A 24596-nucleotide genomic window follows, 5' to 3' on the forward strand; every position below is an offset into this window, starting at 1 on the left:
GATTTGACCATAGCAGGACTATGAATTCAGTTAACCCAGCTTTATAGGCCTGCCTCAACTGGACTTTTTTCTCTTTGTGTAAGGAAACAGATGTGCTCGCAATTACAAAACCTCCTGCTCGCTCAAAGCCCACCATGCAAACGGCCAACCAGGAATTCAAGGCTATTTTTTTTTCTGCTTTAATGTGGAAGTCATTGGAGCAGTCTCCTGTTGTATCTGGTGGGGGAACTGAGGTGCCCTGGTATCTGATGATGGGGGTCCCTCCCAATTGCATACGCAATTCAAAGCACTGCCTAGGGAACAGGTTGGAGCAAAACTCTTTCTAAACCCAATCATGGGGGTAAAAACCTTGTGCACTAGAAGCCAGTATCTTAAAAAGCAAGAAGAGACCTTTCTGGTTATGGACGTGGTGTTATTACTACATGAGCCCAAACTAAAAAAAAAGAAAAAAGAAAAAAGAAAAACCAACAAAAACACAACAGACAAACAAACTGCAAGTGACATTTCACTGTAGTTACTGAGACCATGTGGGTGAAGTGAGAGCGGCAATGCAGCTGGCTCCGCGGGGACACGTTAGAGTACACTGAAGAAGAAGAAGAAGAAGAGGCTGCAGGCATACAGAGAAGTCGAAAGCGGCCCACCTGAGTCTGTTGAGGAATATTTACAAAGCTTGGATCCCGTGGTCCAACACTGACGAACCGGTTTGCGGGGGAGGTGCTGGGTGTCGAGTAGGCTGTGAAGGGAAGGGACACATGCGTTGAGGAAGCGGCACTAGATTGCACACGAACAACACCAAAAACACACTTGTCTCAGAGCCACCTAAGCAGATGTTTAACATAGAAATGTGCAAACGTTTTAGAGAGCGAGAGTTTGGGTTTAGACACTGGAAAGGTTTGGTCTTAATGATGGGGTATAAACATAGAGGGGAGCGGGCGGTTGGGGAAGGGGCTCCTTGCCAGGCAGGGCGGCAACGATGTCACCTGCGTGGGTCCCCATCCTGGTAGAGCACAGTGCAGGCCTCTCCATGCTGGGACAGCACAAGAGACTTTGGGTACAGCCTCTTTTCACTCAGATGTGTGGCATCTCGGGTTTTAACGGGGTTTTGCACAGCAGTGAATTTACCCAAGTGCTTATTAAAAGAAACAACTCCTTGTTTCGTGCTAATCTGACATTCTCTGTCGGTGTAAAGTTTTGGTTTTCATACTGCTGTGGTCTGCACTCTCTAAAATGTTCACTTGATGTGTTTGACAAACTAGGAAGATCCTTTCGGTAAAAAATTAATGGGTTGCAGTTTCACTGGGGTGGTAAGTGCAATCAGTCTGAAGGCTGAAGCTGCCTTTAAAAACTGGAATGGCTCCCATAAATGTAAAGCTATTAAATGCAATGCAAGCCAAGAACCCAGATTACTTCCAAACTTGAAGTACTTTAATGATTTTACTGTTGCATTATATTCTCCACTGCAACTGTCCACAATGCCACGTACTTCCACATCCAAAAGCTTTCAATGCATTTGCACTATTCCTCTCATTTGAACACCCCCCACCTTGCAGTCTTCTCCCTTCTCCAGTGTTTTGCACGTTCAGATCTGAATTCTAATAACCCAAATAGGCACTTTAATACCAGCAGCGATTCTATTTTACATATATTTATAGGAATGCATTCTGCTGAATATAATCCCCAGACAATCTAACTATCCAATGAAGAGACAAAAAACAACGTTAAAAGGAAAGTTAGTTGCCAAATTCCAGTCAGGCTAAATATAATGTTCAGGCCCCAATGTTACAGAAAAGGGAGTTAGGAGTTGGGGAAGACACTGAGCTGTCTGTGAGGATGAAAGCCCGTTGCCCTTCTGAAGGCAAAGTGGTTGGTGAAGAGGCATTAATTACACTGGAGGAGCCTCTGGTTTAAGACCCTACTGAATCAAACCGATGCTCCACCTTATCCTTTACCTTACAGGGCCACAACCAGATGCACAAGGAAGAGTCAAAACATGTCACACATTTACTTTCCTGTATCCTTTCCCACCCTCTGTTTGTTTTCAGCTTGAGGACTGATTCCCTGTATTTACTGGCCTGCAAAGGTTTCCTCACTGCTGAATGCCCAGTCTTCCCTTGAAGCCAGGCAAATGTTTTGCAACCCAAAAAACCCTCTGGTGAGGAGTTCCTAAGTTTACAAGCACGCAGAACCGCATCCTTTCCTCCCCTCTTTCCCCAAGCCCCCCAAACGTCTCCTGATGCCTCCTAATTCTTAATAGTGATACCAGACAGCTTCCCTTTCTCACAGAGCGCTCCCCTGAAATCACCCCAGGAGCTGCAGAGCTTCCTTTCTTACTGATCTGAAGGGAGATACGGCACTCCTGACTTACAAGAATGAATTCTTGTTTCTGGTGAGGCAAGCTTTTCTTTCCAAAAAGCTAACATTTTGCTAGAGCTTGCAAAAATCACGCAGGGAATGCCTTCACAAAGTTTTAAAGGAATTCTTAAGTGCACTAATTCATCTTTGCAAGATTATTTTGCAAATTGCAGTGCAACTGGCGTATTAGAATATGAACAGGTACACTGGTTGTTATTCGTATCTGGAAATCAAGGAAGAAATTAACTCAGTAGATTTGGTGAGATGTTCTCCTTGCCTTTTTACGATGTTAATTTGCTTAATAATTCAAAGAAGCCACAAATTTGCAAAGGGCATATCTATCTCTGTTGCTGGTGCCGTGGATTAAGATTCTTCCGTGCTGTTTGATAGTGAAATTGGGTTTTTTTTTTTAAACTAACTACTGAACCCTGTGCTGTGAGAGGCTAAAAAATCCTTCTGCAGCAGGGAAAATGAATTTAAAACTCAAAAATCAAACATATGTTGTTCGGTTCTCCTGGCATACTTTTAAGGAAGCAGAGTGAGGCTATTTAATCCCTTGGAGCAGGTAAGTTCCATTCAGAAGGGAAGGAACTCAAGATCTCCTTTACAATTCCCTATTGGCAGATCCTTTTGCTGTGACATTTGGTAGAAAATCAAAGGGAGACCGTCGGAACGCTGTCTGAAATGGCTTCTCTGTTCAAATTAAAATTCTAAAACATTTGAAAACTCTGTAACACTCACAGCAGTCCCCTAAAACCTTGCTGGGTGAATTACTGCGTTTACCTTTCTTCCCTTATGCTTCAAACTACGTTTAACTTGCTTTCTGAAAATACTCGGATGTCAGCTTGGTGTTTCCTTAAGGGCACGTAGCTGTACTGCTAGAGCCAAGAAGCGAAGAGGACCCAAACTACATAGACACAGAGTGGGTTTTACACTGGACTCTCCCAAGATGCGAGTCCCACCTCAGTGTAACATGCCACGGGACATTTGTGAATTGTAAGGGGCTGTTTTGGCTCTGAATATCAAGTCGACATGGAATACACATTAGCAGTGACTCCTGTTACGGTGGAATCTGGTTCAGAAAACAGGGCAGTACCGAGTCTTGCTTAGACCATCACCAACACAGCTTCTAGCCATATCCTATTGCCTTGGTACAAATACCCTTGTTTGACAAAGAGGCAGGTTTCCTGGAAGTCCTACCACTTCTGATCCCTATATTCTGTCCTGGGATTAGGACAGGGCAAACTGCTCTCACTGGTTAAAGCTGGGTCAAGTTATATAATGGTATACATAGGCTAAGCCTACAGTGGCGCCTTCAAACTCCTTTTTGGGAAAGGGAAAAGGCAAAGCATGGAAATGTCTCTTAGGCAGATCTTCCCCTGATCTTTATCAGCTTTACTCCATGGGAACTGCATACATCTACACTAGTTCACACCAGCTGATAGCTGGCCCTTGTCCCTGACCAGCCTGGTCTTTCCGCTACTGGAATTCACTAAGGATTGCTTGCAACATCATAGCCCATAGCCAAGGAAATGAATGTGATGCCACAAATTTGCTACGATGCTTCACTTCAAGAACAAGCAAAACAGGAGCTGGCAGAGAAAGAACATTTGCTCACACAGACAGCTTTGATATTTAGCCAAAATGGCAAGAAATTGTATGAAAGACAAGACAAACAAACAGTTTTGGGAATGTCGTGTATTTTAAAGTTGTCCGCAGAAGGACCATGTTAATTTAAAATAAACTTCCCTGAAGTAATTGCTACTAAGTAGAGGAGTGTGTCATTTATCAGACAGTTGTGGATTAAAAAGATACAATTTTGGTTGGCAAAGATGATGGGGGTGAGCGATAACCTCATGTCTCACTAGGCTTCTCTTCTGCAGACCAAAGCGACAGGTACAGGTGCTTGATGCAAAGAGCTGTGCTGTTTCACAAGGGACTAGGAGTCAGTTTAGCCATCGTGGAGTTGAAGCAAGAGGATGAAACCAGAGGAACGTGGTACAACACAGCAATTCCTACCACAATGCATCCTGCAGCTGAGATGGAACTGCAAATTCTGACCAATTACACGACAGTCATCACCCTCTTTTTTATGGATGGGGAAAGGAGGGAACAGAAAGCTCAGATGGCTTGCCCAGAGGGTGCTCAGTCAATGCATAGCAGAGAAAGGGAGAGAAATCCAATCTGATTAGGAATCCAGTACTAGAGCCACGAGGATCATTCTTCTCATCCTGACACAAATGCTGTTTAACACGAAAACTCCTTTGTACAAAGGGACATAAACTGATAACGATCATGCCCAACAAGGGAAAACAGCTAAGTTTCTCCCCACTTGTTGTGAACCTTAGAAAATAACATCTCACTTAAAAAAAGCTCTTTAAAAATGATGGTGTACACGATGGCACTATCTTAGACTCTGCACTGCGACAAGGGTCACGGATTCCCACACTCAGATTCAGCTATGAGAGCGATAAAGCCCAACTGGCTTGTAGGGGACTGGTGGTGTTTGGGCAATGAGACTAAACCCAGAAACCGTCAAGTTCACACAAATATTGTGTCTGTTATGGCCTATCAACCGACCAAAGTCGAGAAGAGATCTGAGATAAGATATTTCTGGGACTGCTCCTGATATCACAGATGCGTTCTGTGGAGAAGGCTTTTTATGGAGGAAAAATGAACTCCCCGAAACTTCCTAAGTACCGTCTCCACTGTGTCATCTCACAGAGGAAAATGCTGGCTTTCCAAAGGGACGGGACTCACAGCTGAGATTTTCAGATCCCAGCTCAAGCTTGGCCACCCGGTAGCCACAAATCCCTGGTGTGCATCTCCAGGGGCTCTTCCTTCCTTGGACAACACGAACTTTCGTGTTTTGGTTAATGTCACAGCTGGAGAGTTTCACTATTGCTCCGAGAATCATTAACCACCTTGCTGTGATTTTTAGCTCTCATTCCCAGGAGGTCACACTGTATTGAACAGCTGCTCCTGGCTTCTACACCCCTCAGGAAGGCCACATTCCAATTTTTGGTAGGGCCGTCCGAGCATTTTGTTTCTGCAGAGGGCTTTCTGCTAGACCAAAAAAGGGAAGGAGAATGGAGCAAATGCCAACCCTTTTCACTCCGTTTCCTTGGTGGGGGGGGCGGGGGGGCTTCATTCTCCTCTACATAGCTATGGAGAGAGTCTGGCCAAAATCTAACATCATTCCTGCCTTTGTTGCATAAGTGACTTTCCAATATCCTAAAGCTCGGCGGGGCGGTCAGCCATAACCCAGCGACACTCCCAGAACCGGTGCGCTCGAGCGGTTCGTAACCATGGAAAACACCTTTTTTTGTGCAGCTTTTATGAAACTCCGGTGAATCCTGCACTTGCTATTCGAAGGCCAATATTTAGTTAAGAAAAAAAATAAACACTGATGAAAATGGAGGGTTGGTGCTGACTGACACACTGAATGGAGTCCAGTGGGCCTGGGTGTCCAACTTGGAATTCAAGGCTAGGAACTTGGGTTTGTTTTACTCCTTATGTGGCTAGCCCCTTCCCCTGGCTTTGGTGTGTACACAGTATTTTTCCTTAGAAAGTATTTCCTATAATCTACTTTTCTGTAAAATTGGTCCCTAAATTAAATTATATGCTTCTTTACAACTTAAGGCACTGTTATTCAAAACCCTTACCAAGAAGGAAGATGCATGCCTGAATATGTACAGAACTATATGTTTAGACATCAGCGTAGCTAATTAACAAACAGTAATTATTTTCCTAATCTTTTGTTTAAATACCATTAACTGGCTGCTCTTGAGAAAACCTCAGTTCCTAATTAATGTGGCAGCTGTCTGATGAACACCGAGCCGCGGTGACCAGCCCGAGCCGATACCGATGGCCGGCGTTCTACGAACTTCAGCAGACAAATGACAAGTTTTTATGATGCCAGCTGAGAATCAGGCCAGACACACGTTTGGCTTGTTTACATGATCGCAGGATCACAAAAATTAAGTGTTAAGATTACTGCTAAAATGATGAGGGGAGTTTTTGTTCTCTTAGACACCACACGCTGCCAGTAAACTGAGTCACAACCGTAACGACAAATATACATTGACCTAGTTTCATTTTTCCCGGTTCTGAAGACAAGGAAATTTGTAAGTAAGGCATTGCTGACTCTATTCAGTGATAACTATGACTAAACATTAACCTTTTCGATTCCACCACTGAATCTTATTGATAGGACTTAAAAGACAGTATCTTCCATCAGAGAGCGTTGAAACTTTCTGATAGCACAAGTGTTGGTCTAAGGTCAGAAAGAGGAGTGGAGGGGAGGGAATGAATCAACTTCTTAGCTCAACAAAAATCTGCTGATCAGTTCTAGAAGTCCTGATTCTAGAAGATCACGGTCACAATCTTACCAGACTGTCTCATACTAAAACTCATTTTAATTTCTAGGCGAGCCAGAGCATCTTGCTGAGTCTGCAGTTGTGCACTATCGCGTAGCAGAAGGCAATGCAAAACTCTGAGAACTACCAGATTCTAAAAATGACCCCCTGGAACCTGTGCAAACCTCCTGAACAGTATATAAAGCTTTAAAAAATGTAGGCTTCACATGGTCTGAATAGCAAATACCTCTTTGCACATCAAGCAGTGGTTGCATATAGCATTTAAATAATAAGCTTGAAAAGCACACAAAGGGATTTGCTCTTTCGATTAGATTGATTTTTGTTTGTGGATGTTATTTGGACTCCCTTCACTGTGGAACAAGTCCCCTACAGTTGCCATTAAAGCACTGAAAGCTTCCCTTTTGTTTTTAAATGTCAGTTTGAGCATAGCTTCATTAAATCATTTCACAATTAACTCCCTGAACATCCAGACTTTTTTAAAGCATCAGACCCAGCTGAATCGCATTTGTTTCCCAGCAGAGCGAGTCCAAAGTGGTATCCCCAAGTGTGTATCCAGGAATTTGTATATTTGACTTGTGGCTACACAAAATACATATGGGAGCCGTGTGGGTGGTGGAGAGAGGATTAAAGCTTTCTCCCTGGGCCTAAGAAATACCATAGCTTCTTGCCCAAAATGTAGGGCTCGGGAACCAAGTCATAAAGGCGGGACGTCTGGGTTAATCTAGGAAGACTTATTCCCCAAAGAACTATAAATGAAGTGAACTCGAACGAGTTGTTAGTTTAGCCCAGCACGTAGAAGCAGCAGTGTTTTCGATGAGGCTATCTGCCTGACTTCCATGCAGGATCTCTCCTCCGAAGCCTGACCTGAGATACCAAGCTGCCTCCTCATGACAGTAAACAAGGTCCCGAAAGTCCCAGGTCTGAGTCAGAGCTTGGCTACTGGCCTCGATTTCTCCCGTACGTGGTTACATGAAATGCCAACAAGAGTCAGAAATAAAACTAAAGAAAAATGTAACCTTAAGCTAGCTTGGTCTTCTCATTAAGATAAAGTCAGCTCAGAATTCTGTCTGTCATGTATAGAGCAGAGAGCTAGGCCAGTCCTCATCTCTGAACAGCCGACACTCGGTGATGGTTAGCCCTTGGTTCCCGCTGCGTCTATACTTACTTGGAGAAGTGGGAGAGGTGGCCCCTCCTTCTGTTGATGTAGTTGGAGGTTTTGTGTCTGGCACTGGCAGAGGCACAGGCCTAGCCATTGGTGGCGGAGGTGGTGGTGGCAACATTGGGGTAGGAAGGAATGGATTGTGCACCTTGCCTTGGCTGCTACCATTGGGCTGCCAAAAAACAAGCAAACAGACAAAAATTATACTAAAAATCAGCTACTGGGAACCTCCAGCAATAACACTAGTTGAAAGCTATGTGCAACAGGTTTACAATTACTTGAGAGGTGGCAAAGAAAGTGCTGGGTCTAATTCTCCATAGACCTCCAATAACTTTGTCTCAAACCCCATGAACCTTGTGAAACTTGGGAAATTCTCACTTTTAAACATTTCTCCTATTAGCAGCTGGTCTGAACTGCCCTGGATTAAATTCACCTACTCTCCATATTTCCTGTAGCCACTAATTCACACTCAGTGAGAGTTGAAGCAGCATTTTTGAGCCCTGAAATCCCCCCGTTTTGTGCCTTTGTTACACCCTTAGGATATCAGTGCCTAGGACCTGAGTGTAAATTTCTTAAAGATACTGCTCATTAAGAGAAAAAAACAAGCATTTTTGGTGGTCTTAAAAGTCATGCTGATATCTTATTACAGGGAAATGGAGGAGTATACATTGAAGTAACTGCTCTCCCACATCTCTTTTGAGTTAGCAGGAGCGTAGCTCACAGTTTAGTTGCCATTAGGATTGCATGGAGAAATGACTGAACTCAGAACTGCTTCATTTTACACGCTGGGGGAGAAAAAACCCCAAGCCCAACAACCTCCCTTTAGCCTGGGATGTGGTCACTGGCAGGTAGAAGGGCCCAGCTCTACAAGTGTCACCTTTCCATTAATCACCAGAAAAACCTGTCCGTAAATGAAAGTGTTTTCAAGTATCCCAAAAACAAGAATCAGGCTTTAAAAAAAAAAGCCTTCCCTTCCCCCAACTTGCTAAGTTTACATTTTAAATGTAACACAGCCTGGACACTTGAAAAACCATACAGATAGATGCCAAATGCCATTATAAAGAGAAGTAGGACAGCCTGCGAATCAGGTGTTCCATTTTAGTGACAAAAATGATGAGATCACTTTTGACAGCACTCTACAAATTGATCTCACTGCAGTTCTTCTGGCACTGAGCATTGGCTTTTCCATTGATGATAAAAGCTCAGCTTTAAACACAGATCCATATTCTAAGTACTGCTAAAGAAAATAATATTTTAATTCCTGTTAGGGTTTCCATTAGCCTGAATTACTGGGGACAAAACCCTCATACTGCCAAACGCTGGGGACCTTCTTTTCCTTTCACCTGCTTTGGCACTGACAAAAGGCCTGAAAGTCACGTCGGTGCAAATCACGCTTGTGCTGGAGCACAAATGGTTCAGGGCATAAATAAGACTCAAATTCATCTGCATTTAACTTAGCAGCACTCCCACCGACTTCAAAGACTGCAGTTACTAGTGTCTGCAGAAAGAAGCAATCCTTCAGGGTTATTTATTTTTCCAACATCCAGTACCTTTAATAAACTAATATATTAGTGACATCTCTCAAACACTATCTTGTCTCACAATTAGGTCCCTTTCCTGCCAAGAAGACCCCTGCTGTATGTTCATTGTGAGCGTGCTAACAGTTCATAATGCTGAATGGTTTGGGATAAATTAAGCAAATGAATACTCAAGGAAAAAGAAAAGCACTATATTGATTTGTTGTCTAGACATAAATGTATCTGCTAACATATTGCAGACATTATTCAAAGCCGGTACTGGCTGGAATAAGTAGAGTCAGTTTTTTCTGCTAGGGAAAGGAAAGCACTGAGAACAATATAGCTTATTAAATAAGTGTAATAAATTAGATGCTAATAATTAAACTAATTCTCATTAACACTTTCAATCGTATGTATGTCAGGAGAGAAACAGTAATTTTGCCAGTTATTACTTCATTGGCTGGAAAAAGTTACATGCATTACATTTCATGAAATATTCAGAGCATTGTTTTAGATTTGATTTACATAAAATTTATAAATTCTGTATTTGACTGGAATGCTATTTCAATAATAGCAGGATGATTCACTTTATTTGATTAAAAAAAATGAAAATGGTTATTTGAAGCTTTGGAACTCTGCTTAATTTTTCATAGAGATAAGGGGAAAAGATAACTGCTTACAGAAATAACAAACCATAATAAACTGTACTTTTAACATCTCGAGTTCAAGTACTGGTCAACTTGATCTAAAGTGCTATAAGGCAGTATTTTTTTTTTTTTTAATGAACTTAGCTGATCTGAAACATCTGTTTCTCACCCTCCCTTTTCCTGCTCCTTCCCCCCCCCAACTCTCCCCTGAACTTCAAAAATAATTAATAAAAATTATTCTGCCTTCATATTTTGTTAACCCTAGTTCCTCCAGGGTTACAACACATGCAGCAAAGTCATTTGTGGAGGGACCCAAAAGGTCACTGTAGCACCGGGTTCTCCGACAGCTTAAGTTAATATCACCACAATGTGGTCAAGTGGATTTTTTTGGGGAGGGTTTTTTTTTTTTGTTGTTGTTCTATTAAATATTTTTGCAGTAGCAGCGTTTTTTATTGATTTCTTCATTTTCCCTTCCACAACTATCCAAGGTGTGTTCCTGTATGCAACATGCTGTTAAAATAACCCCATCATCCCATGGTTAATTTTACACAGGACAAAAAAAACACTTCTGAAGAAATAAAAACGGCTTCCTTACATTTAGGAACCCCACCTGTCCAGCCTGCTGACCAGCGTCGGGGCAGACAAGTTGGACAAACTCTTTCAGAGTCTCCTGAGGATGATAGCGGATTGCTGGGTGTGAGAAGTATGGCCCAGGCTGTTGAATAATGGGTGATGTTGGAAAATGAAGAGTCGATGGTGTTGCATGTGGACTTGCTATAGGAAAGAAAACAAAGAAGTTATATAGAGTTTTGCCTTTGGAAAATAAAACAGTTGAAATCTACTGTAGTTGTACTTTTAGTCTTTTTAAAGGTACAGTCTTGTTTATACAACTGATCTTCACAATTAATATATATTAGACCACATTGTGTCCTACACTCACTTCATATCTAGATCCTGGAAGCACATGGAGCCAGACATTGTAAAGGGTTTTCTGTGTTTTTAGTGGACACGTATAAAGGAATCAGCAGTCCTTTATGAGAGTGAAAACTATTCATCACCTTAAGAGCAGTCCTAATCAATCAGGCAATAAAAAAAATGTATTTTGGAGATAAGGGTTGATTTAATTGACATTTCATATGACTTGGGATTTGCACATCTGAATCCATTTTATATTGTACTTTAAATGGTTGATAATTTAAAGATGGTCTAACACTTCCTGTTGTTGGAGTGGGTTTTTTTCCACCTCAGTTTAGGAACATTTATTTTAAGTAACGTGTTTTCATCTAATGAACATGCACAAAGTGGCGAGATCGTTTTGAAAATTACATTTACATTTCTCCTGAATAATGTTAGGCTCAAATCTTCAGCAAGCCTCCAGCTTGCGTTCAGGGATGAAGTTTAATTTGGTGAATTTATGGGCCAACAAGCCAGCTGGAAAATGTACTACAGTGAAGGTGTAAAGGTGTAATGTACACAAGCCCACTGGCAGCGACGGGTTTCACCCTCAGCTGATTTCCGCAGAACTACAAGTGTGGCTGAAGAGCTTTATGCTCTCCTATGTTATATGACACCTCTGCCCCATTCCTTGGCCTTGAAGATATCTTGAGTTGGACCCCTGTTAGAATCATAGAATGGTCTGGGTTGGAAGGGGCCCCAAGGATCACAGAGCTCCAACCCCCTGCCACAGGCAGGGACACCAACCTCCAGGCCTGGAGCTACACAAGGTTGCCCAGGGCCCCAGCCAACCTGGCCGTGAACACCTCCAGGGATGGAGCACCCACCCCCTCTCTGGGCAGCCCCTTCCAGCCTCCCACCACTCTCTCAGTAAAAGACTTCCCCCTAATATCTGATTTAAACCTTCCTTCCTTTAGCTTTAATCCATCCCCCTATCCTGCCATTGTCTACCCTTTTAACAAGCAGATTCCCCTCCTGTTTCTCTGCTCCCTTCAGGGACTGGAAGGCTGCAGTAAGGTCCCCCCACAGCCTTCTCTTCTCCAGGCTGAACCAGCCCAGCTCCTTCAGCTAACAGAGTTTTCCACCCTGAGTTGCCACCACCAGGTAGCAACTGCTGCCGTTCACAGCGCTGCAAATCCTGCCTTTCCCCTCTAAAAGGCGAATTCCCTTTTCCTTTAGAGTGGCCAATGGATCTGCTTGTGCACAGGCTCATCTGTAAATCATAGTTTATTTCTCACCAGTCAGTCATCGTTACATCCCTGCTGCTCCCTTGGCATGCTACCCTGGTAATCTTTCAAGGGTGTCCATGTGCACATACCGCACTGGTACACCACACATAACCGATTAGATAAAGGCTGTGCAAGGGAGGTAATATCCTAGAGAAACTCATGGGCTGGCTTTGAAGTAAGTTAAATATACAAGTGGGGGGGGAGGAGGGAGGAAAAAGCCTTTGGCACTTTTGGAAAAAAATTGGAGAGATGCATGAAAGTTAACTAAAATCAAATACAAACGAGCAAACACTCATTTCATGAGGAATGTTATGAAAAACCCTGGGTTGAATAAAAGCTGAATTCTGCTTCTTACTCTTGTTCATCACCAGTTTAATAACATGACACTTTATTAATAAATTTTTTTTCGTAACCATTAGCAAACTTGGAGCCTGAAGATGTGGGTAAAACATGAACTCAGAGACAGCAGCGAGGAAGCCTACTGCATTATCCTCTAAACATTCATTAGGGGTTGGCTGGGCAGCACTTCTCTGTACTTCCCTCTCCCCGACTGCGTAGGAATGATTGCTCTGACACCACCAACGAAAAGAGCTGTGCTCATGCCTGGGGTGCTGATATGTGATGAATATGAAGCTCTCATTCTTGCCATGAAAAGTCCCCCTGAAACCTTGTTAACCCTACAAGTCTCCTCCCCTAAATACTCTTTAAAATATATACAACGCATCCTAAATGCCTGGTACTAAACAGGAGAACACCACTGAAAGCAAACGAGATGAGGAACCAGAAGGCACTACACAGCCTTCAACCACCTCTGATCAAAGCAGTCATGCATCCAGAGAAACTCTCCTGAAAGCAGGGGCTAGACCCATCTTACAACAGCTAGAGATTGCGGCGTGTGGGCCGAACTGGGAAACAATGTCTTTCCAGGGCCACGCCAGCTCTGCAACGCTGGAAAAGGAAACAAGAAGCAACAGATCCCACACTCCTTGTTATGGAAATGTTGACAGTTATTCCACGGCCAAGGCAAACACCTGTGTGCCCAGCCTGTTCAACCTGTCTGCACATCTGGACTTATCTCATGTTGGCTTTTTTTTTTTTTACAAACCTGGTTAATTATTTCTTACTCACTTTCAGGACAAATAGTTTTGTTCCGAGTTTGCATTCTTAAATTATAATATATTGGAAAACTCTTCAGATAAAGAACCCAAACCTTCAAAGGAAGAAATGAGGGCTTTTTCCTGTCCCCAAACTCCTGGGAGAGGCTGTATCTTTGAAGTGTGTTATTAAAGGCAGAGACAATGTGGGATTCACCTTAGTAAATGGGACTGTCTACTGTGGAGCTAATTATCTTAGAAATCAATGGAGAACTCAACAGATCTAATGGTGTCCAAGAAGCTGTTCACCTCATCCAAAAGCAGACCACTGCCTTTGATGAGACTTCACTGACCATGCTGACCAGCTCACTAGCTCCAAGGTAGATACCTCCAGTCTACCCACGCACCTTCGGTGAGGTGAATTCCACCCAAAGCACCAGCCTCTGATCTCACCTGCACCAGCCCCTGAGGTGTAACTGCTTTAATGACACTTACGTCATCACCACTTTAGGAGGATGGATTTATCAGCAACAGTCATTTTAGAGCTTGTCAAAATATTTTGCCATGAATATTTGTTCATCAAAAGTTGGTGGTAATCATTTGGTGACTGCAACAATATTTTCATATGCATACAATGTTTCTGTCCTTTTTTTGATATAAACCATATTCTTCCTCACTTCCTTCACATCTCCTTTTACAGTTCCCCCTCTTCTTCTATGCCAAATGAAAGATGAAGGATGAAGATAAAAGTGAGAAATGAAAATTTATGTGGGAAATATCTAATTAAGTAAGAAAAACAGATTGAGGGATTTTTTTTAAACATTTATATGAAACAAAAATTAGCACCAGGTCTTTTAGGACCATCTGAAATTGTTACACAACTGCACTGTCCTTTGTACACATCTGGTAACAAATTCATTCCTGTTCTTCCACTGGGTGAACTGGAGATAGAAATGCTATTCCCACTGAACAAGAAGGAATAAAAAGTTGTACTGAGGTAATGTGGAAATTCAAAGCTAGGCTTGAGACCACACTGTTCTTGGCTTTTACAAGATGCAACTCTTCATTTAGTAATCTGATCTGCTGTATGAAAGATGTGTTATGGTTGTCAGAAATACTCGTAGGCATGGAAGTACTGGGTCTTTGTTGCCTTGACCTCCTCAGCACATCAGGGTAGAGAACAGTGGAAAGCATTTGTTGGTGATCTTCCCAAAGAGAGAGGGAGAAGGAAGATGAATGCAGAAATGATCCACCATCATTCAGGAAGGTAAAGTGCCACAAGAAGGAGAAAGACTCTTTGGAGTCTGGGCCAACTCCTCAGTTGGGCTTTCTGCTGATTGCAGGACAGACTGAGGGAAGGAGACAAGACTCAGTAGGCATCAGTCCTCAGTCTGTACCATGGGTGCAGGGGGGTAGGTGGATTAGCGTAAGAAGTAATGAGTGGAGTAAGGATCTCCATAAGGTTTGGTTTTGCAGTCTCTGGGACATACCAAATTTCTCAAGTGGCAAAAGAAAGGGCTGTCTGATCAGAGGAAGACTATACTGCTATTAAACTGATGAACACTGTAAGTGATGCTTAAGTCTACAAACTGCTGGCCCAGACACAGACCATTACTCTGATAGCTGTGTTGTGGTGACCAACTCCAGTGTATGCAAAAAAGTCCTTTCAAACAAGTTCTGAGTACAGAACATAAATCTGTTTCAAAATATATGGATCCTCACAAATATCTTTAGTCAGTCAAAATACGTGAGGTAGTCCACCAGGTTGCTATTCTCCCTGTTTGCCTCTAAAAGGGGCAAGTGACCATACCATGGACAAGCTCCCACAGCCATGATTTTCAGAAACACTTAATAAAAATCATTAAGTCATTGCTTCTGAAAAACATGCCTCCAGCACTGCAAGTTCCCCTGTGTGTAAGAAGGGGCTATTACTACTTATGGCTTCTGATGGGATATTACAAGTCTCAACCAGCGATTGTAAATTCTTTGAGATCTTCAAATGGAAGATAAAACAGGTCTTTGTCTATTATTTATTTACTTATTGACTTATTATTTATGTATCCCTAAGCAGCTCCAGGCTGCCAAACAATATTTCTCTTGGCGTCTTTCAGCCTGTGACATTTATATTTTATTAGTGACCTCACTAAATGACATAAAATATAAGTTCTACAACCCAGGAAAATGTGTGTATTCCAGAACAGAACTTCATTTCTACCTGCTGTAGGTAGGGAGGAGTTGGGACTATCCGGCATTATTAAATCTGCTATTTGTGTGTGGGGGGATTAGAGGCAGGAGTTATCCCTCCATCTCAAGGCAAGCATAAATATTTCAAAGCACACATGATTGTAATTCCATTGAAGTCCATCTGAAACATCCCAGGCTTTTTATTGAAAATGAGATGATAAGGTATGGTGACCAGTATTTTAAAGCTCCTGCTATAGGGCCAAGTAATTACACAGCACAGACGTTGTGCACTACTCTGGAGTTTTTAGGGGTTTAGGAGGTCGTGGTGCTGGGCAGCACAGAAGCAAGTGGATTTTTCAGAAAGCTGAATTCAAACAGCTGATGACACAGTCCAGTCCTGCCCCTTCCCTTCTTGACTTGGTGTAGCCAATAACTAACTAACTAATAAATTGCATTCATTGATTAGTTTAGCACTTCACGTACCTAACGAAAATGAAGAGCAAAAACTGTGTGTTCTGTTCAACTGAATGATCAGATAATAAAGAATCAGTCAATTTGGAACAAGTCATAGTTTTCTCCAAGTATTTGGTACCCTTCTCAGGCCCTTCTCCTGCAATAAAGGAGTTCTACTAAAGATGCATGGGATCCTTTCTCCCAGGGAGCGCTGGGAGAGAGTGCTCTCTCATCTGGAAAAGGGTCTTCATGGTCACTCATCTGGTGAAGGGTCTTCAAGGTCGCACCTGTGGTGCTCAGACAGATTTCTCCACCAGCACAGCCCACCAAATGGGGGAGAGGTAGTGATCCATTCACCTTCCAGCTCCTCTTCCAAAAAGCCTAGCCAATGCCTTCAAGTCCAGATGACTGGATGAATTTTCTTTCTTCACAAAGTTGTCTGAAGTCTTTGAGGGGGTCATTTAATGTTGCTCTTCTCCCACTCAGGAAAAGCTGGCTACCACCCTACACTAGTCACCTGTTCAGAAAAGTTGTGGTCTGGGGAAGCAACGGGCTAGTCCATCAGACCAAGACCAAGGTGGATTGGCTTCACCGGGGTACAACGCTCAGACACCTCCTCTATAAAGTGATAATTGCATTTATTAATAGCTCATTAAACATTGATCAATCTTCCTAGAAATAGTAACATTATAATCCTAATGAAACAGGATCATTTTTATCAGCTTGTTTTTGAGGCTATTATAATTGGCTTCATTACAATTAAGAAAGTGTTTTTTAAAAGTCATTTCCCTGGAAATGTTATAGAACAGTTTGTTCTGCTAGATATTTCCACTTTGGGCTTCTAAGTTGCTTTAACTCCCTGCATGCCGAAAGCACTTCTCCTACCATTTAAGTGATGCAAGCACCAATTCAAATTATGCAAGATGTATCCCACCCTTTGTACCCCAAAGGTACTTATTCTGAAAATTGACCATATTAGAGTACTAATTGGCTAAGCCACCATGCTGGCTGATGTGAAATGCTTTCAAACACCATGAAACAGCTGTGTTTATCGGAAATATGAAGAGTGACTTTTTAATAAGGAGATCTGGCAATAATCCAAATTTGTTGAAAGGAACTTACACTTCTGTGTATAATACAATACAAGAGGTAAAGAATAGAAGCCTAAAACAATAGGTTTAAGCCCACAGATTTTTGTGATGAAAGCAGTTACCCAAACAAGAAAAAAATAATTAAGAAACTTGGGCTGGGATTTGCAGAGGTCCTGAGAGAATTCATTAACTGCTTTTTGAATTTCAATGGGACTTGCGTCCCCGTAACTCTTTCAAAGGTTTGTGAAAGTCCCAATTTTTCTTACTGCCTGTTAGGAACTGACTTTAGGATGGTAAATGTAGAGCAATCTCACTCAGGTTAGCAAGGACATGCCTCTACTTAAATACTGAGCTGCCAAGGGTAGGGCTGAGCAGTCCTAGGACCGGCCCTTTGAAGGGATTTCAGAGCAGTGGAAAACATAACTACTGTCTAAGTCCCATAATGGTGCAAAGGGGCTGTTTAGTTCATCTGTCAGGTGAGCTAAATTCCAACTGATCCTGCCTTGCATTCCTATTTCAAGTGTCAAGGCTGGGAAATCATGGGGCAGGAGAACAAACCCAAGCCTTCCTCTATGGCATGGGTAAAATCACTGATACTTCCACATTATGTAGGTGAACACAGGTGAAACATTCAAAATACAATATAAACAGCTGACCAATGCACTAGAAATACCCTAATTATGATGTATGGATGGTCTCTTCCTGCCCATGGACACCAAAAAGGAGCAAACTGCAGAATATCCATCTCTCAGCTCCAGAAATCAAATGCAGGTGGTCAGCTGAAAAACCAGACCCGTGGTATCTCCACGTTGGGCTGGTTACCAGCCCCTTTCTCCTGCTCTGAAAACCTGAGCACCATAAGGCCCCTGGACCCTTTGTTCAAAAACACTCTTTCTGTAAGAGATTTTGCAGGAGCAAGTGGGAGGCAGAAGGATATTTTGCCAGGGCTCACGGAGAAAAAGCAGAATATACTTGAAGCTGCATTTAGGCACAGGGGTTTACTGGTGTACTTGGGGCTGTGAGTAGTACAGGCTGCTTCTGAAAACCTGTAGAGCTGAACTGAGTACTGGTTCTAGATTCTGGCATAGGCAGGGGGCCAGTTAAGTTAGCTATTTTCAGCAGATTGTTTTAAAACATGTCAAAATCACTACGCCTCTGAGAGATCAGAATACTATTGAACCGATTACATAGGTGGAAAAATAAAAAGCAAACCTATAGAAACTGCTGCCCCATTCCAAGGCCATAGCTAAAGGTCAAAACCCCCCTAATTTAACCTATATGTTGAATTCCTATTTCACATCAAATGCTGGCAACTTTTGCATATTATTATTGTTTTTAATACACATGATGTATTCCCATATATAAGATAAAAACTACTGCTAGGAGAATATATCATGTCTTCCTTATAATGAAATGCAGTTGATAAGTTTACAATAGAAATGTAAATTCTCTTAAAAACCACAACCTTTATGTGTGTGATGATATAATTCTGCTTTGATACTAAAAAGGGCATGGTAATGGAATCTGTGACTTTGGAGTGATATATTGCTGTTAAGTTAATAGGACTCCACATTCCCATTTCTAATATCAGTGTTTTTTTCCCCTTTCATTCTGTAGATGGTAAGCTGATACTACATAAACATTGTTAAGGCTATAGTTCCACGCTACAGTAATTCACTTAACTTTAACATGATTTATGGTTCTGTCAATAGAGGAGGTTGAAAATCCCGAGCTCTGATGCTTAAACATGGGTTCCATATTTAAAGCAATAATGTGCTTTTTGCGTGTGTCTGAAGCTAGCAGAATTCAGCATAAAGCAGAGATAAAAGTATTAGAGTTCACTGCACTGTTTAAAGCATGTAGTTTAACTTTGCAGCTACATCAGAGGGAGCAAAGGAACTGAACACAGAGTCAGTAAAAGGATGGGTAAAATACTTTGGTCCTGCAGCACTTTATTTTTATATTATTTTTTAGGGATGCATGAAATCCTATTAGTATTTTTAACACTTGCTTTTTTTTTTTTCATTCTTTTGCTCAGTTAGATCAGCTCCTTTTGTCAGGATGAGTTTAAATCTGGGTCCACTGTGTTAATCACCCCCCATTCTTCTTTCTGGCACATGCCCTCCAGGCATTTTGCCTCTTTAGGAGATTAAGCGACCAAGTCATCTTGTTGCTCTAACATGTCCTCACTGGAGCAACATATTAACACAATTCCTCCGCAAAAGAGCCCTCTTTAGAAGTTTGCTGCAGGGATGACAAATTAACCCAGCATGGTGTCCCACACATCTATCTCAGTACAAATTATTAGTGTAATAGAGCTTTTAGTTATGCATTTATCTAGTAATTATTGAACGGTTATACAAAACGAAGCTGAGCAATCATGGCCCTTTATGAGGCAATCTCAGTGGGTGGCCTTACAGTTAATTTAGGATAGGACTGTCTAAGCAGTTCACTCACACACAAATTAGCTGAACAGCCTGCTCCTTTAAATATTTCCTATGTCACAGGCTAACTCTTTACAATACAACAAAGGTAGAGTTTTAATTACACGGTTCCTGACTTTTGTTTAGCTGAAGCTTTAACCGTTTGCAAGCCTTCCTCTCTGCCCTCCCTGCCTGGGATATGGGAGTAGGTGGCAGTTTGGGTAGGGTATCCAGTAATTACTAAACCTTGACCTTGAGGCCATCTGTTAGGAAACGGCTTTTCCTTCAGCATCGTATTATCTCAAAGTGAGCAGAGAAAATCAGAGTTTTCACCTGCAGAGTCAGCTACCCCGACATCGCACACTGGAGCGTCCCTCCGCGAAAGCGATGCTCATCTGATGGTCAGTTTTAGGTTAGTTATCCTTTCTACTCAATGTTCTTGCCCTCGTGGTGCAGAGCTCTCCTCCTTTGGCTGTCTTGATTATTTCCATCCCCTGAGCTGCAGTATGGGAAGGAACTTGCCCTGCTTTGGTTTTGTCAAAGTTCAGAGGGAAGTGGAAGGTTACGTGACTCTGCCACCATCGAGGTGCAGCCTATGGAATAGGATATTACTAAACACCCTTTTACACTTTGTGGCTCTAGAGTGAGTTAGCAGGAAGCATCACTTGGTTCACCTAAAGCTGGCTGACAGGACAGCTATCAGGCACAAGGATTTTGGTGACCCTGTGGAGAATGCGGCTAGAGAAGGACTCTACGTCTTCCCAGATATATGACATAGTTTTTGCCACTTTGGCATGAACAGAGAGCACTATCTTGTGGAGTTTTCCTGGTGGGCCTTGTCCTAACAAAAATCTCAGTGGAGGAAATGAGTACAACAGGAACCACGCCACTAGTTGACTTTCATCCCTTCTTCTCTTTCTGCTCACACATCCACTTCCTTGGGCTCTTATCTTTGCATTGTATTTCTTCTTTCTTGTAATTGAGTTTCTCCTTAATTTATCTTCCTAACACACCATCTCATTCTTTATACTTTTCCCCTTGCCTTGCCTTTCCTCCCCTGCTTTTTGACTTGCAGGATCTATGCTGTCATACTTGGTGGAAATGCTTGAATGCTCTGCAGCCCAGGCAGCCGTATATCCGAGGTTTACAAGATCGTGGTCAATTTAACATTTCAGCCCAGCTCCAAATATCAAGTCACTAGAGTGTAAGTAGTGATACATGGAAGCCTAGAACCACTTATGTAAATACTGACACCCATAGTATTTGAATCCTTCACTGTCTGGTAAAGAGTTCATGTGGGCTAATGTCTGGGAAACTCTGTAAGATGCCAGCAATACATGATGGCTTTGCAATCCCAGAGTACTGTGGTAAGATACACTAACCACCACACAATCTAACTTGCAGGTAACAAAAGTATGCTGTGTAGGAGATAGAGATCTAACTGCTTGAATTTTCAATGCTTTGAAACAAATTCTAAAACTGATAGCGATGCTAAAGCCACCCTATAGGTGATCAATTTACCATCTGCCAGACACTGAATCCTAACCACACTGGTCCAGAGAAGACATATGGTGCATTCATAGAGTCATGCCCAAAAAACTGCCATCATCAAGTGAGGCTCCATGAATCACTTTGCTAGCTTATCACCAAAGAAACTTGGATCTTACCACCATCTGTTGGAACTACTGAGGAGTCACTGAAGCATTGGCATCCATGCGCCAGCACTCACTGCACATCTGGTCCTTTGGTCAGCCAGCTCAGATCCTCTCTGCTGGCTACTGCCCAGCTGGGTTGAGTACTGGCAGCAGCACCAACATGGGTAGGAAACTAGTGCACAGCCTTCCCCAACACAGTATGGCGCAGACGGTGTCACGAGAACAGAGGTTTTCCAATTGGTTGGTTGAATGGAGAACCTTAGAGCCAAGAAATCCTCTGAAGGATCTACTCCTCCTCCAAGCAAGTCTTGTTTCTGAAATGGCTCATTGTGAGGATCACTGGGAAGGGCACTCAGCACCCTGGGATGCCCCAGCACAAGAGGTGTAGTGTGTTCTGAGGAATGTCTGGAAGCACGTGAACGATTTGGGAATAGTCCTGAGAAGTTATAAATCACTGGTTGTCAATGACAACACCTGCCATGAATAGTCTGCAGCTTCTTCTCTGCTGTCTATTTTGATCATGCTTTACAAATGCATCTCATACACACATCCAAGTGATAAACTTGCACATGTGAACATCAGAAGGAGATTGAACCTTCTTGTAATCGTTCAGTTGGCTGAGGAGCTCACTCTGATGGCGACCTACTTGCTCAGGACTTCCCTTTCTCTGAAGTATCTCTGCAGACTGAAGATTAAATCCTGCCTTTACTTTTCTGAGGACCACTCAGAATGACCTGCCACTGACCATTTACATAATACATATGTAATTCCAAGGGGAATGCAACACGTGTGCACTACATTATACCTATCATTCCTGCTGAAAGGTGCAGCCTTCCAGTAATTGATGCTGGAGAAGAATTGCTCAGAGTTTATATCCTCTTACATGATTGCGTTATACTCTTTATGTTGCCACTTCTGAGATCTAAAAAGCTTCTCTTTCCTGCTTACTGTCCTAAAGTACACTGGAGGGAATGGGATAAAGAACAAAGCTGGATTTACAGAAAATAATCCATCTCAATATATTACCCTTTACTAACAGAAAGATTGTTGTGGAAGGGAAACAAACACAGCTAATGTGCTGTGGAAGAAGAATACTGAAGAGGAATGTCCAAAAAGAACAAAGAACCAAGTATGGAACAAGATTTTTCCAGGATGATGACCCTTGAAGAATCCATGGATACATTCAAGGGGACTTTTCCTGGAAGTCTGTAAGACTCTGTGAACAAGCATAAAGCAGATGATGCTTCTAAATGATGTTGCAGAACACTTTCTGCTTAACCTGGTAGTTACGATGATGAGCAGAAACCCTGTAACTTCTTTATGGAACTAGTAAAGACATCTCCTTCCAAAGAAACAAAATTTGGGTACTGTAATCGTTGTATTTGCTCCTTCAAATTCTGGCTGCCTTTGTTCTTCTCACATAGCTGACGGATATCCCTGGGTGCACTGAAGAAGTTTTGCAAAAACAGACTGAAGATGAGGTTTAAAGAAGACCTCACCAGTGACAACATTTCTTATCTCAACCACACAAAAATCCAAAACACAGAGGGTCTAAACAGGGCCAGAGAAAGGCATTCAGAAAGCTTAAAAAATAAGTGTGAGGTAAAACGTAGATAAATACAGAAAGGCCTATCAATCAACAACTCCAATCTAAAAGGCTGAACTTCTAAAAGACAGGACTTCAGAGTCAGCTGATGTGCACTGAATGTAACGTTAATGGAACTTTCACATTATTCACACTTATATCACCAATTATCAAAGCTTTTAAAAGAAGATATATTTGCCAGATAGCTCAGATCCAAATTTCAAGGGAAATTTGTACAGGACTTAGATACCTAAATATCTTCTCAGGATCTAGCTGTGTGTCTAAGGGTAATAAATATTTTTTATGGGATTAAGCACAACAAATCAAACTACAGTAAAGTAGATTCAACAACCCACAAAAACCTGTGAAGGTGCAATTCCAACCTTGCTTCACCTCAGCGCAATTCCACTGTTTCACATGGCATCACCTGGACTGTGCAGACAAAGAGGCTCCTCCTGGTTTATGCTGCCCTCAGTAAAACCACAGTAATGCCAAAGAGACACTTCAAAATAATTTCAAGTATGAATTGCTAATATGTCTTTTTATGCTCCACCATTCGACCGATTCCTTAATAATCTTCTCTAAATGAGACAAAATTTCATACCAGAAAGAAGCATGTCACAACCATTCATTCCTATTTTTGTCTCTTCCAAAGAGGTTTGTAAGAAGATTCATTCATTTGTGTATATAACTATGCCCAAGTGAGTTCCTTTTCAAATGTGAGCTGAGTATTGCATTTAGTTTTCTAGGCTAAATGCAAATGCATCTTTCTAACAAAAATGTATAAGCACATCGAGACCCAGAGGACATCTCTTACTTGGAAAGGCAGCCAGAAGAGTACTGAGAAGAAAACCAGCCAAAGCATTGCAGGAACCAACTTTAAAGGAGTCCCCTAACAAGGCGGTCCTTCAGCTACCAACAACACTAAAAGCCTGGCAGAAACAAAGCCACAGTGCTGGAAGACAGGCGTGGTTCCTAAGTGAGTGATGGGTCCCTACCTCAAGCAGTTAGACTACGTCTGTGTATGAATGGACACAAGCAGAAGACACTCTGTGTAAGGTATTCTGTCCCTTTCCCCACCCTCTTCCAATAAAAACCCCAAGCCCCCTGAAACCAGCGTTTCCACCTCAGGCATTGTTGAGTGGTCATCAGTTGTTTTACCAATGAGCCCAGCCTAGCAAAACCGAACGCACGCAGGTCTTGACAAACTAAAAACTCCGGGTTATGAAGCTCCTGAAGCACAGCCTCTCACTGGGTGGGTCACACGTGGCGATGGCTTTCCATGGAAAGGCGCTGGGATGGACACTGGGTGCCATGGCTAATGTTTAAGCTGCCTGGGGGCTCTTGGGTTAGGCCTCACCTCTGGGTCCTGTAATGACAGGTCGATGGTGCTGTGTGAAAGCCGTTCCAAGGGAGGAGGTCTGCGAAGGCGAGGGACTGCTGAAACCAGACTTCTCTGACTTCTTTAATGTAGTTGGCGATGGCATTCCTGGCAAGAATGATTGATAAGTGCAATTTAATAATGCTAGGTCATGGAACGACAGCCTATGCATTGTGAAAGTGGGTGCAGAAGCAGCTAGGTAAACTTAAAGGACAAACGAAACGGAATACAACAGCAAGCTGAAAGCTCACTTTTCTTTGTGGTCTTTTTCGAGGCAGGAGCAACCATGGTTTGCTCTGAGCAATGGGTACTAAGAGGCAGCCATGTTTTTCTTTTAAATCTGAGATATGGATAAGATGCAGCTTATTATTGCTACTGAAACCTCCTCTGCTTTATTTTTAGAAATCTGTAATAGCTGGAGCATTTGGATTTTTACAGGCTTTTTATGAGTTCTGTCTTTCACTCACTGGTTTAGTAGATTATTGCAAATGGA

General features: G+C 42.3%; 1 protein-coding gene across 1 annotated transcript in view; it reads right to left on the reverse strand.

Annotated features, from left to right (window-relative positions):
• Positions 1-24596, reverse strand: part of NFIA (nuclear factor I A) — a gene marked incomplete at its 5' end in the record, with an annotated part of 353459 nt that overhangs the window by 23834 nt on the left and 305029 nt on the right. Inside the window, 4 exons of the mRNA XM_084266547.1 lie at positions 642-733; positions 7897-8062; positions 10650-10828; positions 24083-24211. Of these exons, the coding sequence (XP_084122673.1) occupies positions 642-733; positions 7897-8062; positions 10650-10828; positions 24083-24211 (566 nt within the window). The remainder of the gene's footprint in view (positions 1-641; positions 734-7896; positions 8063-10649; positions 10829-24082; positions 24212-24596) is intronic.

The sequence above is a fragment of the Gallinula chloropus genome (assembly GCF_964237585.1).
Source record: "Gallinula chloropus genome assembly, chromosome: 6".
NCBI classification, from domain to species: domain Eukaryota; kingdom Metazoa; phylum Chordata; class Aves; order Gruiformes; family Rallidae; genus Gallinula; species Gallinula chloropus.